A 12,098-nucleotide genomic window follows, 5' to 3' on the forward strand; every position below is an offset into this window, starting at 1 on the left:
ACCAAGCTGCTTGCCTATTGTCCTGTAGCCCATCCCAGCCTTGTGCAGGTCTACAATTTTATCCCTGATGTCCTTACACAGCTCTCTGGTCTTGGCCATTGTGGAGAGATTGGAGTCTGTTTGATTGAGTGTGTGTACAGGTGTCTTTTATACAGGTAACAAGTTCAAACAGGTGCAGTTAATACAGGTAATGAGTGGAGAACAGGAGGGCTTCTTAAAGAAAAACTAACAGGTCTGTGAGAGCCGGAATTCTTACTGGTTGGTAGGTGATCAAATACTTATGTCATGCAATAAAATGCAAATTAATTACTTAAAAATCATACAATGTGATTTTTTGGATTTTTGTTTTAGATTCCGTCTCTCACAGTTGAAGTGTACCTATGATAAAAATTACAGACCTCTACATGCTTTGTAAGTAGGAAAACCTTCAAAATCGGCAGTGTATCAAATACTTGTTCTCCCCACTGTACCTGCTGGAGCGCGTGCTACGGGTGGATGTTGCTTTGGTGACCAGGGAGTTGAGATAAGGCGGGGCTTTACCTACCTAGCAGATGACCTGGAGCCAGTGGGTTTGGCGACGAATATGTAGTGAGGGCCAGCCAACGAGGGCATACAGGTCGCAGTGGTGGATAGTATATAGGGCTTTGGTGACAAATCGGATGGCACTGTGACAGACTGCATCCAGTTTGCTGAGTAGAGTGTTGGAGGCTATTTTGTAAATGACATCGCCGAAGTCAAGGATCGGTAGGATAGTCAGTTTTACGATGGTATGTTTGGCAGCATGAGTGAATTAGGCTTTGTTGCGAAATAGGAAGCCGATTCTAAATTTAATTTTGGATTGGAGATGCTTAATGTGAGTCTGGAAGGAGAGTTTACAGTCTAACCAGACACCTAGGTATTTGTAATTGTCCACATATTCTTAGTCAGAACCATCCAGAGCAGTGATGCTGAACGGGCGGGCAGGTGCGGGCAGCAGTCGGATGAAAAGCATGCATTTAGTTTTACTACATTTAAAAGCAGTTGGAGGCCACAGAAGGAGAGTTGTATGGCATTGAAGCTTGTCTGGAGGTTAGTTAACAAGGTGTTCAAAGAAGGGCCAGAAGTATACAGAATGGTGTCGTCTGCGTAGAGGTGGATCAGAGAATCACCAGCAGCAAGAGCGACATCATTGACATATAGAGAGAAAAGAGTCGGCCCGAGAATTGAACCCTGTGGCACCCACATAGAGACTGCCAGAGGTCCGGACAACAGGCCCTCCGATTTGACACACTGAACTTGATCTGAGAAGTAGTTGGTGAACCAGGCGAGGCAGTCATTTGAGAAACCAAAGCTATTGAGTCTGCCAATAAGAATGTGGTGATTGACAGAGTCGAAAGCCTTGGCCAGGTCGATGCACAGTATTGTCTTTTGTTGATGGAGGTTATGATATCGTTTAGGACCTTGAGCGTGGCTGAGGTGCACCCATGACCAGCTCGGAAACCAGATTGCATAGTGGAGAAGGTACGGTGGGATTCGAAATGGTTGGTGATCTGTTTGTTAACGTGGCTTTCTAAGATTTTAGAAAGACAGGGCAGGATGGATATAGGTCTGTAACAGTTTGGGTCTAGAGTATCTCCCCCTTTGAAGAGGGGGATGACCGCGGCAGCTTTCCAATCTTTGGGGATCTCAGACGATACGAAAGAAAGGTTGAACAGGCTAGTAATAGGGGTTGCAACAATTTCGGCAGATAATTTTAGAAAGAGAGGGTCCAGATTGTCTTGCCCAGCTGATTTGTAGGGATCCAGATTTTGCAGCTCTTTCAGAACATCAGCTTTTTGGATTTGGATGAAGGAGAAGCGGGGGGGGGGGGGCTTGGACAAGTTTCTGCGGGGGGTGCAGAGCTGTTGGCCGGGGTTGGGATAGCCAGGTGGAAAGCATGACCAACCGTAGAAAAATTTAAGTTAGCGATTATCGTAGGTTTATCGGTGGTGACAGTGTTTCTTAGCCTCAGTGCGGTGGGCAGCTGGGAGGAGGTGCTTTTATTCTCCATGGACTTTACACTGTCCCAAAACTTTCTGGAATTAGTGCTACAGGATGCAAATTCTGTTAGGAAAGCTAAGGCTAGCTTTTTCAAACTGCCTAAACTGTGAGAACTAACAATCAAAATAAAAACTAGACAGTCCCAAAATATTGAATTTAGCAGTTTTGATTTTGTTATTATGTTTGAGCAAAAGAACACCCTTATCCATGGAAAAATGTATAGAATTGCAGGAAATTGTCATTAAAACTGCAACATTTTCTCTTGGCTCCATGGTAAAATGTGTAGAATTTCAGTTAATCAACCTTAGAACTGCTAATAAATCTCTCAGCTCCATTGAGAAATTTGTAGAATTCCAGGAAATTGGCTTAAAAAAGCACAAAAAAAAGAATTCTCTACACCACCAATATGGGGGCCTCTAAAATACAGCCACGCAGACTGGCCAACGTCAGCATGCAGAACTATTCACCCCTCCAAAGTCAATACTTTGTAGAGCCACCTTTTGCAGCAACTACAGCTGCAAGTCTCTTGGAGTATGTCTCTATAAGCTTGGCACATCTAGCCACTGGGAGGCAAAACTACTCCATCTCCTTCAAGTTGGATGGGTTCCGCTGGTGTACTGCAATCTTTAAGTTATACCACAGATTCTCAATTGGACTGAGGTCTGGGCTTTGACTGGGCCATTCCAAGATGTTTTAATGTTTCCCCTTAAACCACTCGAGTGTTGCTTTAGCAGTATGCTTAGGGTCATTGTCCTGCTGGAAGGTGAACCTCCATCCCAGTCTCAAATCTCTGGAAGACTGAAACAGGTTTCCCTCAAGAATTTCCCTGTATTTAGCGCCATCCATTATTCCTTCAATTCTGACCAGTTTCCCAGTCCCTGCCGATGAAAAACATCCCCACTGCATGATGCTGCCACCACCATGCTTCACTGTGGGGATGGTGTTCTCGGGGTGATGAGAGGTGTTGGGTTTGCGCCAGACATTTTCCTTGATGCAGCTCCTTCAGGGTTAACTTTGGTCTCTTTGTTGCCTCTGATTAATGCCCCCCTTGGCTGGTCCGTGAGTTTTGGTGGGTGGCCCTCTCTTGGCAGGTTTGTTGTGGTGCCATAATCTTTCAATTTTTTAATAATGGATTTAATGGTGCTCCGTGGGATGTTCAAAGTTTTGGATATTTTTGTATAACCCAACCCTGATTTGTACTTCTCCACAACTTTGTCCCTGACCTGTTTGGAGAGCTCCTTGGTCTTCATGGTGCCACTTGCTTGGTGGTGCCCCTTGCTTAGTGGTGTTGCAGACTCTGGGGCCTTTCAGAACAGGTGTATATATACTGAGATCGTGTGACAGATCATGTGACACTTAAATAAAGTCCACCTGTGTGCAATCAAACTAATTATGTGACTTCTGAAGGTATGTGGTTGCACCAGATCTTATTTAGGGGCTTTATAGCAAAGGGGGTGAATACATATGCACGCACCACTTTTCCGTATTTTTATAAACAACATTTATTTTTATTTTTTTCACTTCACCAATTTGGACTTTTTGGTGTATGTCCATTACATGAAATCCCCCCCCAAAAATCTATTTAAATTACAGGTTGTAATGCAACAAAATAGGAAAAACGCCAAGGGGGATGAATACTTTTGCAAGGCACTGAACATTACAATGATGAGGCTTAATTTCATGGGCAGTAGTACATAGGTAAGGGAAGGTAGTATTATTAAGACAAAGAATGATTAACTAGTGCTCACACACACAAACACACCAAATAAGGCTCTCTGCAACTGAGTAGAATCTTAATGGGGCATTTTACAGCTAAAACCCACTAGCCTTTTACCAGAGCCTTCTACCACCCACACACACACACACCTTCAGCTCATATAAAGTGCCTATACACGGAACATTCCAAAAACATGGTACCTAATCATATCTTTAAAACATGTTTTCTTAGCCCTCCTTCCCTCTTGCCCCATCCACCTATGCATTATTCATCTACTCTACCCATTCCAGCACGAGAGAGAGAAAAAGAGACAAATGGGGAGAGAGAGAGAAAGAGAGAGAAGAGAGTTAAAACAAGAGAGTGGGCTCATACCTGAGAACACAGTGCCCCCTGTTAGTGGCATAGAGAATGACAGGTTGCATTACAATACATACAGGTACAGTATAAAGCTATGTGAAAGTATAGTGTGTTGCATATGTCTGGTGCTGAAACCACAGAGATATAGGTTACTAGTACAAGGTCACCGTAACACTGATGTCATGCCTCTTCAACCTCAGGAGGCTAAAGAAATGTGGCTTGTCACCTAAAACCCTCATACATTTTTACAGATGCACAATTGAAAGCATCCTGTCGGGCTGTATCACCGCCTGGTATGGCAACTGCACCGCCCGCAACCGCAGGGCTCTCCAGAGGGTGGTGCGGTCTGTCCAACGCATCACCGGTGGCAAACTACCCGCCCCCCTGGACATCTACAGCACCCAAAGTCACAGGAAGGCCAAAAAGATCATCAAGGACATCAACCACCCGAGCCATTGCCTGTTCACCCCGCTATCATCCAGAAGGCGAGGTCAGTACAGGTGCATCAAAGCTGGGACCGAGAGACTGAAAAACAGCTTCCATCTCAAGGCCATCAGACTGTTAAACAGCCATCACTAGCACATTAGAGGCTGCAGCCTATAGGCATAGACTAGAAATCACTGGCCACTTTAAGGAATGCAACAATCGTCACTTTAATAATGCTTACATCTGGCATTACTAATCTCATATATATATATATACTGTATTCTATACTTCTACAGTATCTTAGTCCCTTAATAATGTTTACATATCTTGCATTACTCATCTCATATGTAAATACTGTATTCTATTGTATCTTAGTCCATTCCGCTCTGACATTGCTCAGCCATATATGTATATAGTCTTAATTCATTCCTACATAGATTTGTGTGTATTGGGTATATGTTGTGTAATTTGTTAGATATTAGTGTACTGTCGGAGCTAGAAGCACAAGCATTTGGCTAAACCCGCAATAACATCTGCTAATCACGTGTATGTGACCAATAAAATGTGATGCTACAGTGTGTGTGTGTGTGTGTTAGGTCAGTGGGGCGAGAAGGAGAGGTTGATGGGACAGCCGAGGTGTATAATTTCCTCTCCCACAGGAAGTCACTGTGGAACAATGCACATCGCCTTGGTCCCGATGTGTGTGTGTGTATGTGCAAGCTACTACCTACTGCCCTCAGCTCTCTGAACGTGTTCAGTGTCTCTTCATTGAGAGGATTTAATATCAGTTCATTATCATGGACATAAGCCTTGCATTGGCTACAACTACATAATAATATGATAGTGTATTGCATTCACGTTACATTCAGCTACTATCAGGTGAAGTTTACCTCCCTATACCGAGGTGCTACCTAGCACCTGGGATCAAATGACAGGGAGGCCAGGGAGCAGTGTTGCTCAACCTGCGGTCCGGGGCCACTACTGGTCCCTAGGATAATGCTGAGCGGTCCATCAGATGGTCAGAAGCCTGACACTCATTTAATTAGATCTATAGTGTTAGATTTAATATAAACCCAAGGAGGAAGGGTCATAGCTTGCCTGTTCATTGCCCAGAGAAGACCATGGCAGTCCCTGGTATAAAAAAAGGTTAAGAAACACTGCCACGGAATACTGGACATACCATAATAAACTATAAGAATTAGTGGTAATTCCATGGAGCTGAAACAGTGTAGTATTCCATCCAACAGCCATCATTCCCAGGTGCTGTGGTTCTCTCCCACTGTCAACTCCATGTTCCCATAATGGGATTATCACGAATACTGTGTGTGCTGTGTCTATACCAGTATATGATTTTGGTGGTCTGCCGTATGGCCATTGACCTCAATGACCTCAAGGGTAATTATGAGTGTGTCTGCACTGGCCCTCCCTCAGGCAGCCACACACAATATTGTTACTGAATGACCAAAGGCAATATTCAGCCTGGGGGGAGGGAGAGATGAAAGGAGGGAAAAGTGAAAGGGAGTGAGTGATGAGGAGGAGTGTCTCAGACCTGATGCCAACATATGTCACACGTATGTTCAAAGGGAAAAGTGCAAAAGGCCAGACACCACGCGCGCACACACACACACACACACGCGTCTGAGTGGGTGGTCTCTCTCCCCGACTCTCTTTTTCTCCCGGGGTAGATGGATACAGACCTGCCATTTTCTGTCTGCCGCTCACCAAGTATGAGATATCAGTTATTGACCAAAACCAAAATAACTCTGAGCTATATGTTCGTCCAGTCAGCACCCCATTGCATAGGGTAATTTACTCAGGTTATTCTTCAGAAACTAAAAGAAACCAAGCAAGTCAAACAAGAGCTGAAAGATTCCAACAGTAACAGAACCTTACAGAATAATATATTCTATCTGTGCTCATGAATGCATGAGGAGTATTCTGTTTCAATAACTCTCTCACACATACAATCTCTCTTTCTCCAGGGTAATAATCAACCAACCCACGCTCCGCAACTTTAATTAAACGAGTCGATACTCCTCTGTCCATCTCGCTCTCTCCACCGCTCTTTTCCTTCGTCGGAATGTTACAGGGGTCCCATCGGATCATTCCTGTTTAAAAATCAGGATTTTCCCGTTTTCTCATCTCCACAGACACTTTTTCTATCCCACACTAATTGGGAATTTCTCCTCCACACCAGTCAAAGCTGAGGATAATTTTGACTTAATAACGAATAAATAAATACAATAACAGTGAAAACACACACAAAACACCCACTTATCCCAGAGAGTGTGCATGTGTTATCCCAGAGAGTGTGCATGTGTTATCCCAGAGAGTGTGCATGTGTTATCCCAGAGAGTGTGCATGTGTTATCCCAGAGAGTGTGCATGTGTTATCCCAGAGAGTGTGCATGTGTTATCCCAGAGAGTGTGCATGTGTTATCCCAGAGAGTGTGCATGTGTTATCCCAGAGAGTGTGCATGTGTTATCCCAGAGAGTGTGCATGTGTTATCCCAGAGAGTGTGCATGTGTTATTCCAGGGCCAGTGTGAATCCTGTCTGATATTGAACTATTCGTTCGGGGAAGAGACTTCACTAAGTGGAGAAACAGCCCACTCACTCATTTGTAATGGAGATTCTACCTTCCTTCCATGTTGCCTCAGACTACTCAGACCAGTTCTGTCCGCCTGTCGGTCTGTACCGCTCTCCCTTTTGCATTATGTACTATAGGATGCAGAGTTCCACAGAAGGACTCACTGTAGAGAGTGTCTTTGTCTCTCTCTGACACGAGTCACTCAGACACACACATGTGTATGTTTGCTATTTGAACAGTGATGGTAATCAGAACCGGGTCTTGGTGTGAGATGGTTTATAAGACAGAGATGGGCCCAGAAGGCTAGCTAGCCATATAATGTAAAACAGCTGTTGCTTTTTATAACAGTTCATCTCACACACAACCTAATAAACACACAAATGTACATTCACACAACAGTTGTTTGTGCGTCCCTGACAAGACCATCACCTTAACTAACCCCCTCTCTGGTTCCAATTCTAGTCTGGCATAACACACAAAATTCTAACAAATCACGCAACTGTAAATAAACAATTTAAACAAGACATTCATTTAAACACGCTCTCTCACAACAACAAAAAACAGATACATCACACACACACAGCTAGGTCTGACTAAAGAAGTACATGAGTGGAGAGCAGCTGCAGGTTGAAGACCTGTGAGGAGTGAGTTCCGGTTTCATGCTGAGAAACACAACGAGATCATCAGGAATACCAGGAACAACACACTTTAACTGTGTACAAAAACATACTCTTTACAAATCAGAGGGGTGTACTACGACGCGGGATAGAGGAGTTTGACGAGCTAGCTTTGGTAAATTCTGAGTTCAACTCGGAATAACTGTTGACACAAAAGTGGATCACCTTTTAGCCAGTGGCATGGCTGTCCTGTGAGGATCACATTGGGTCAGATCAGCTTGGCAATGGCTGACAGTAACCAGACCTTCTCTCACCCGCAGAGGGGAGGAGAGAACTGGTGTGTGGATTTTGACACCTCCTCACCCGGTCGTAATTAAGCAGGAGAGGACTCTCGCTCTACCCTCCAGTATTGCCTAAAGGAATGTCTTGTCTCCAGACTTTTGCTCACCCAAAACTATAATGTCCAAAAAGTAGATAATGGAACAATAATTCTAACATAAAGAATGTGGGGAGTTATAGAAAACTGATGTCACATTGTTTTTAATTTTGTGATGTCATTAAAAAACTGTATGGACAAAATACTAAATTGAAGAGGATACCCCCTTTACCTGTCAAGTTTCCATCCAATACGTTGTGCATAGGATATGAACAATGATGAAGTATTTTTGTTATGATATTAATGTGATTTTAGAAGTCATAAGAGAACTTCTAATCATATCCTTTCAGGTCAGAAAACGTGTCAGACGGAAGGAGACGTCCCCTTTGGCCAGTGTGCATAAAAAGCCTTGGTAACGAAATTAACATTAGACCAGAAAAGCGTGGAGCGATAGCTACATGTCTGAAATGGTTGGAACTTTGAACCTCAACACGAGGTGAAGAAATAAACTCACCTTTCTTTAGACCAGGAAAGATGGGGAGCTGCAGCCCACGTCTGAAGTGGTCTAAATCCTGACTATCAACACGAGGAGGAAGAGGCGTAAAACTCCCCTCTCAGACAATCACTGGTACAGCTGATTAGCTGTCCTGAGTCAAATATTTCAAACTCTTCAAACCATCCCATCCTACTACGAGTCTCAAATCACCGTAGTACACTACTCTCATCACCGCACTGGAACCATCTGGCTTATCTTCAAATAAGCAGCTTCAGGAGCGAATGGAAGAGTGAACTATGTAGTTATGTTCAGGACTACACAACGGACAAGAGCACCCACACGTAAATACATTCATGATTTCTTATTTTGAACGGGCGGCGGTTCGTGTGCAAACTATATGATTGTGAAAATAGTTACAGAATGTATCCACGATAAGTGTCCCTTTCTCTCTCCCCATGTCGTTGGGTAAAATGCCATATAGTGTCAGTCCGCTAGGGACCTTTGTCTCATGTAAAGGGTGTATGTTAATTCTGTGTTATTATTTAGTTAGCTAGTAAATAAATAATTAAACCAATTGGTGTAGTACTGAATCATGAGCAAGCCTGTGGTTTTTGCAGATGCATGTGGCTATGACTGTCAAAATGAGGATATGATAAGATTTATAAGATGACTGTTTATTGATGTAATAGATATACCTTATAGAGTTTAATTTAGGAGATGGTGACTCTTTAAAACAACCTCTTCCGTGGTGCCCCAAATCCTAATGAGTTAAGTGTTACATGATTAATTTAAATTGGATAACAATTAAACATCGTTAGTGGATTAAATAATTAATGAATGTAAAGTCACGACACCAGGTACATTTCTATGGCAACAAATCCTTCGAACGTAACCTGCTCTGGGGCAGGCAAACTCCACTTTATCCTAAAATGAAGTCTGAGCCTTGAGTTGAGGACCAAACAAATCAGATTCCCTCCCTCTCGCAAAGAGTGCGCCATCATTTCCTTCATTCTCCGGACCATTTGAGGAAGACGACTGATTTAACATTTTATTAATCAAATTACTGTGTTAGAATATTACTAGTTTTATCATACACTTAGTGGACTGTTTATTAGGTACACCACCCCGTTCATGAAAATGGTTAAAGCAGGCTGACAGGCATCGAGGCATTCAGTTACTGTTCGATTGAACGATAGAATTGGCTAAATGAGTGACCTAAGCGGCTTTAAGCGTGGTATGATAGTCGGTGACAGGCGCGCCGGTTCCAGTATCTCAGAAACGGCAGGTCTCCTAGGCTTTTCCCGCACGACAGTATATATGGTTTACCAAGAATGGTGCGACAAACAAAAAACATCCAGTCAGCAGCATTCCTGTTGGCGAAAACAGCTCGTTGATGAGAGGTAAAAAGGAGAATGGCAAGAATTGTGCAAGCTAACAGGCAGGCCACAAACAGGCAAATAACGACGCAGTAAAAACAGTGATGTGCAGAACGGCATCTCGGAACACACGACTCGTGCCCACGGATGGGCTATTGCAGCAAACGACCACACCGGGTTCCACTCCTATCAGCTAAAAACAAAAAGCAGCAGCTCCAGTGGGCACGCAATCAACAACACTGGACAATTGAGGAGTGGAAAAACATTGCCTGGTCCGACGAATCCCGGTTCCAGTTGGGTCATGCTGATGGCAGAATCAGGATTTGGTGTAAGCAGCATGAGCCCATGGCCCCATCCTGCCTGGTGTCAACGGTACAGGCTGGTGGCAGTGGGGAATGGTTTCCTGTTACTCGTTAGGGTCCTTGATACCAATTGAGCAATGTTTCCATGCCCCAAATAATCCAGGCTGTTCTGGAGGCAAAAGGGGTTTTGACCCAGTTCTAGATGTAACTAATAAGGAACACCTTCCTAATAGTGTGTTTGTAACCCCCTTTTGCTCTCAGAACAGCCTCAATTCGCATGACACCATTTTTTTATTAAAGTGAAACATCCCATTCATCTCTAATAGAGCACTTTTTTCCAAGGGACTAGCTATGTGTGTGTGCGTGTTACCCCAGGGGCAGTGTGAATCCTGTCTGATATTAAATATGTCATTCAGCAATTTTTGTCTGCCTGTCTGTCAGTTCATCCGTCTCATTGTCCGTCCGTCCATCCCTGTCCTGTCCACCCCCTTCCTTCTGCTCTCCCCTTAACTCACCTTCTCTGTCCAGGAACTCTGGACTAAAGTTGGACTGCTTTGCATTATGTAGATGTGGAGTTCTACAGAACGATTTACTCTAGAGAGCATCTGTCTCTCTCTGACACACGAGTGACGCACACACACATGTGTATGTTTGCTATTTGAACAGTGATGGTTATCAGAACCAGGTCCTGGTGTGAGATGGTTTATAAGACAGAGATGGGCCCAGAAGGCTAGCTAGCCATATAATGTAAAACAGCTGTTGCTTTTTATAACAGGTCATCTCACACACAAACGTATACTCATGCGACACACACACACACACACACACACACACACACACACCCACACCTGATTAAGAGACAGAAACAGCCTAGAGAAGTACATGAGTGGAGAGCAGCTGCAAGTTGAAGACCTGGGAGGAGAGAGGTCCGGTTTCATGCTGAGAAACACATTGAGATCATCAGGAATACCAGGAACAACACACTTTTACTGTCTACAAACACACACCATTTACACATCAGGCCTGCTGGGAATCTTTTAGACATATGTGAAGGTATGACCAGCCCACCAACAGAGCAGAGAAACAGGCTGCAGTGAGAGAGCCTGGGTACTATAGTGTGGGCCCTGCCTCTTCACTACTCCATCTTGTTTCACATCATTGGGACAACACATCGTTCTGTCTGTCTGTCTCGCATGCATGCACGCAAGCCACACACACACAGCTGCAGTGATCTACCTTGGCCAGCAGGCTGAGGGGGTCCACGGCGGGTAGTTCCTGCGTGATGTTGGGGACTTCCTGTTGGATGTAGAGCTGGAGCATGGCGCTCAGCTGAGACAGTCCCTCCCTCCTCTCCTCTCCCATATCACACAGGTCTGTATAGGAGAAAGAGCGGTCAGCGGAGCCACACGCGCACAGTGACATGGTCGGTCTTTGTTTTCGCATTATTCATATTTCCTGGTAAGTAATCAACATGTAAGTATGAAGAAAAAAATAAATCTACGCTATATTTGTTGCTGAGAGGAAGACTAGTAAAGATCGACACAGAGAAAGAAGAGTAGAGAGAGAGAGAGGTGCGCACAACATTGGCTATCCTATAAGTAACTACTCCAAATTACACTTGATTTACAGAAATAAATATGACCTGATTCAGAATGGTTTCAACAGTATATCATGAAAAGATCAATCTATTGGGCTGATCAATATTTCGTGCTATAGTAATGTGTTGAAGTATATTACAAAATGTTTATACTTATGCAGGCCTTATTATCATGAAAAGAATGAAGTAATGTAAAATAAATACTGTACAATTAATCACATTAGAAA

At 43.7% G+C, this 12,098-nt stretch overlaps 1 protein-coding gene across 1 annotated transcript in view; it reads right to left on the reverse strand.

The window, feature by feature from the left end:
• Positions 1-12,098, reverse strand: part of smyd3 (SET and MYND domain containing 3) — a 194,065-nt gene that overhangs the window by 151,873 nt on the left and 30,094 nt on the right. Inside the window, exon 5 of the mRNA XM_071327203.1 lies at positions 11,511-11,647. Within this exon, the coding sequence (XP_071183304.1) occupies positions 11,511-11,647 (137 nt within the window). The remainder of the gene's footprint in view (positions 1-11,510; positions 11,648-12,098) is intronic.

The sequence above is a fragment of the Salvelinus alpinus genome, chromosome 9 (genome assembly GCF_045679555.1).
Source record: "Salvelinus alpinus chromosome 9, SLU_Salpinus.1, whole genome shotgun sequence".
Taxonomy (NCBI): domain Eukaryota; kingdom Metazoa; phylum Chordata; class Actinopteri; order Salmoniformes; family Salmonidae; genus Salvelinus; species Salvelinus alpinus.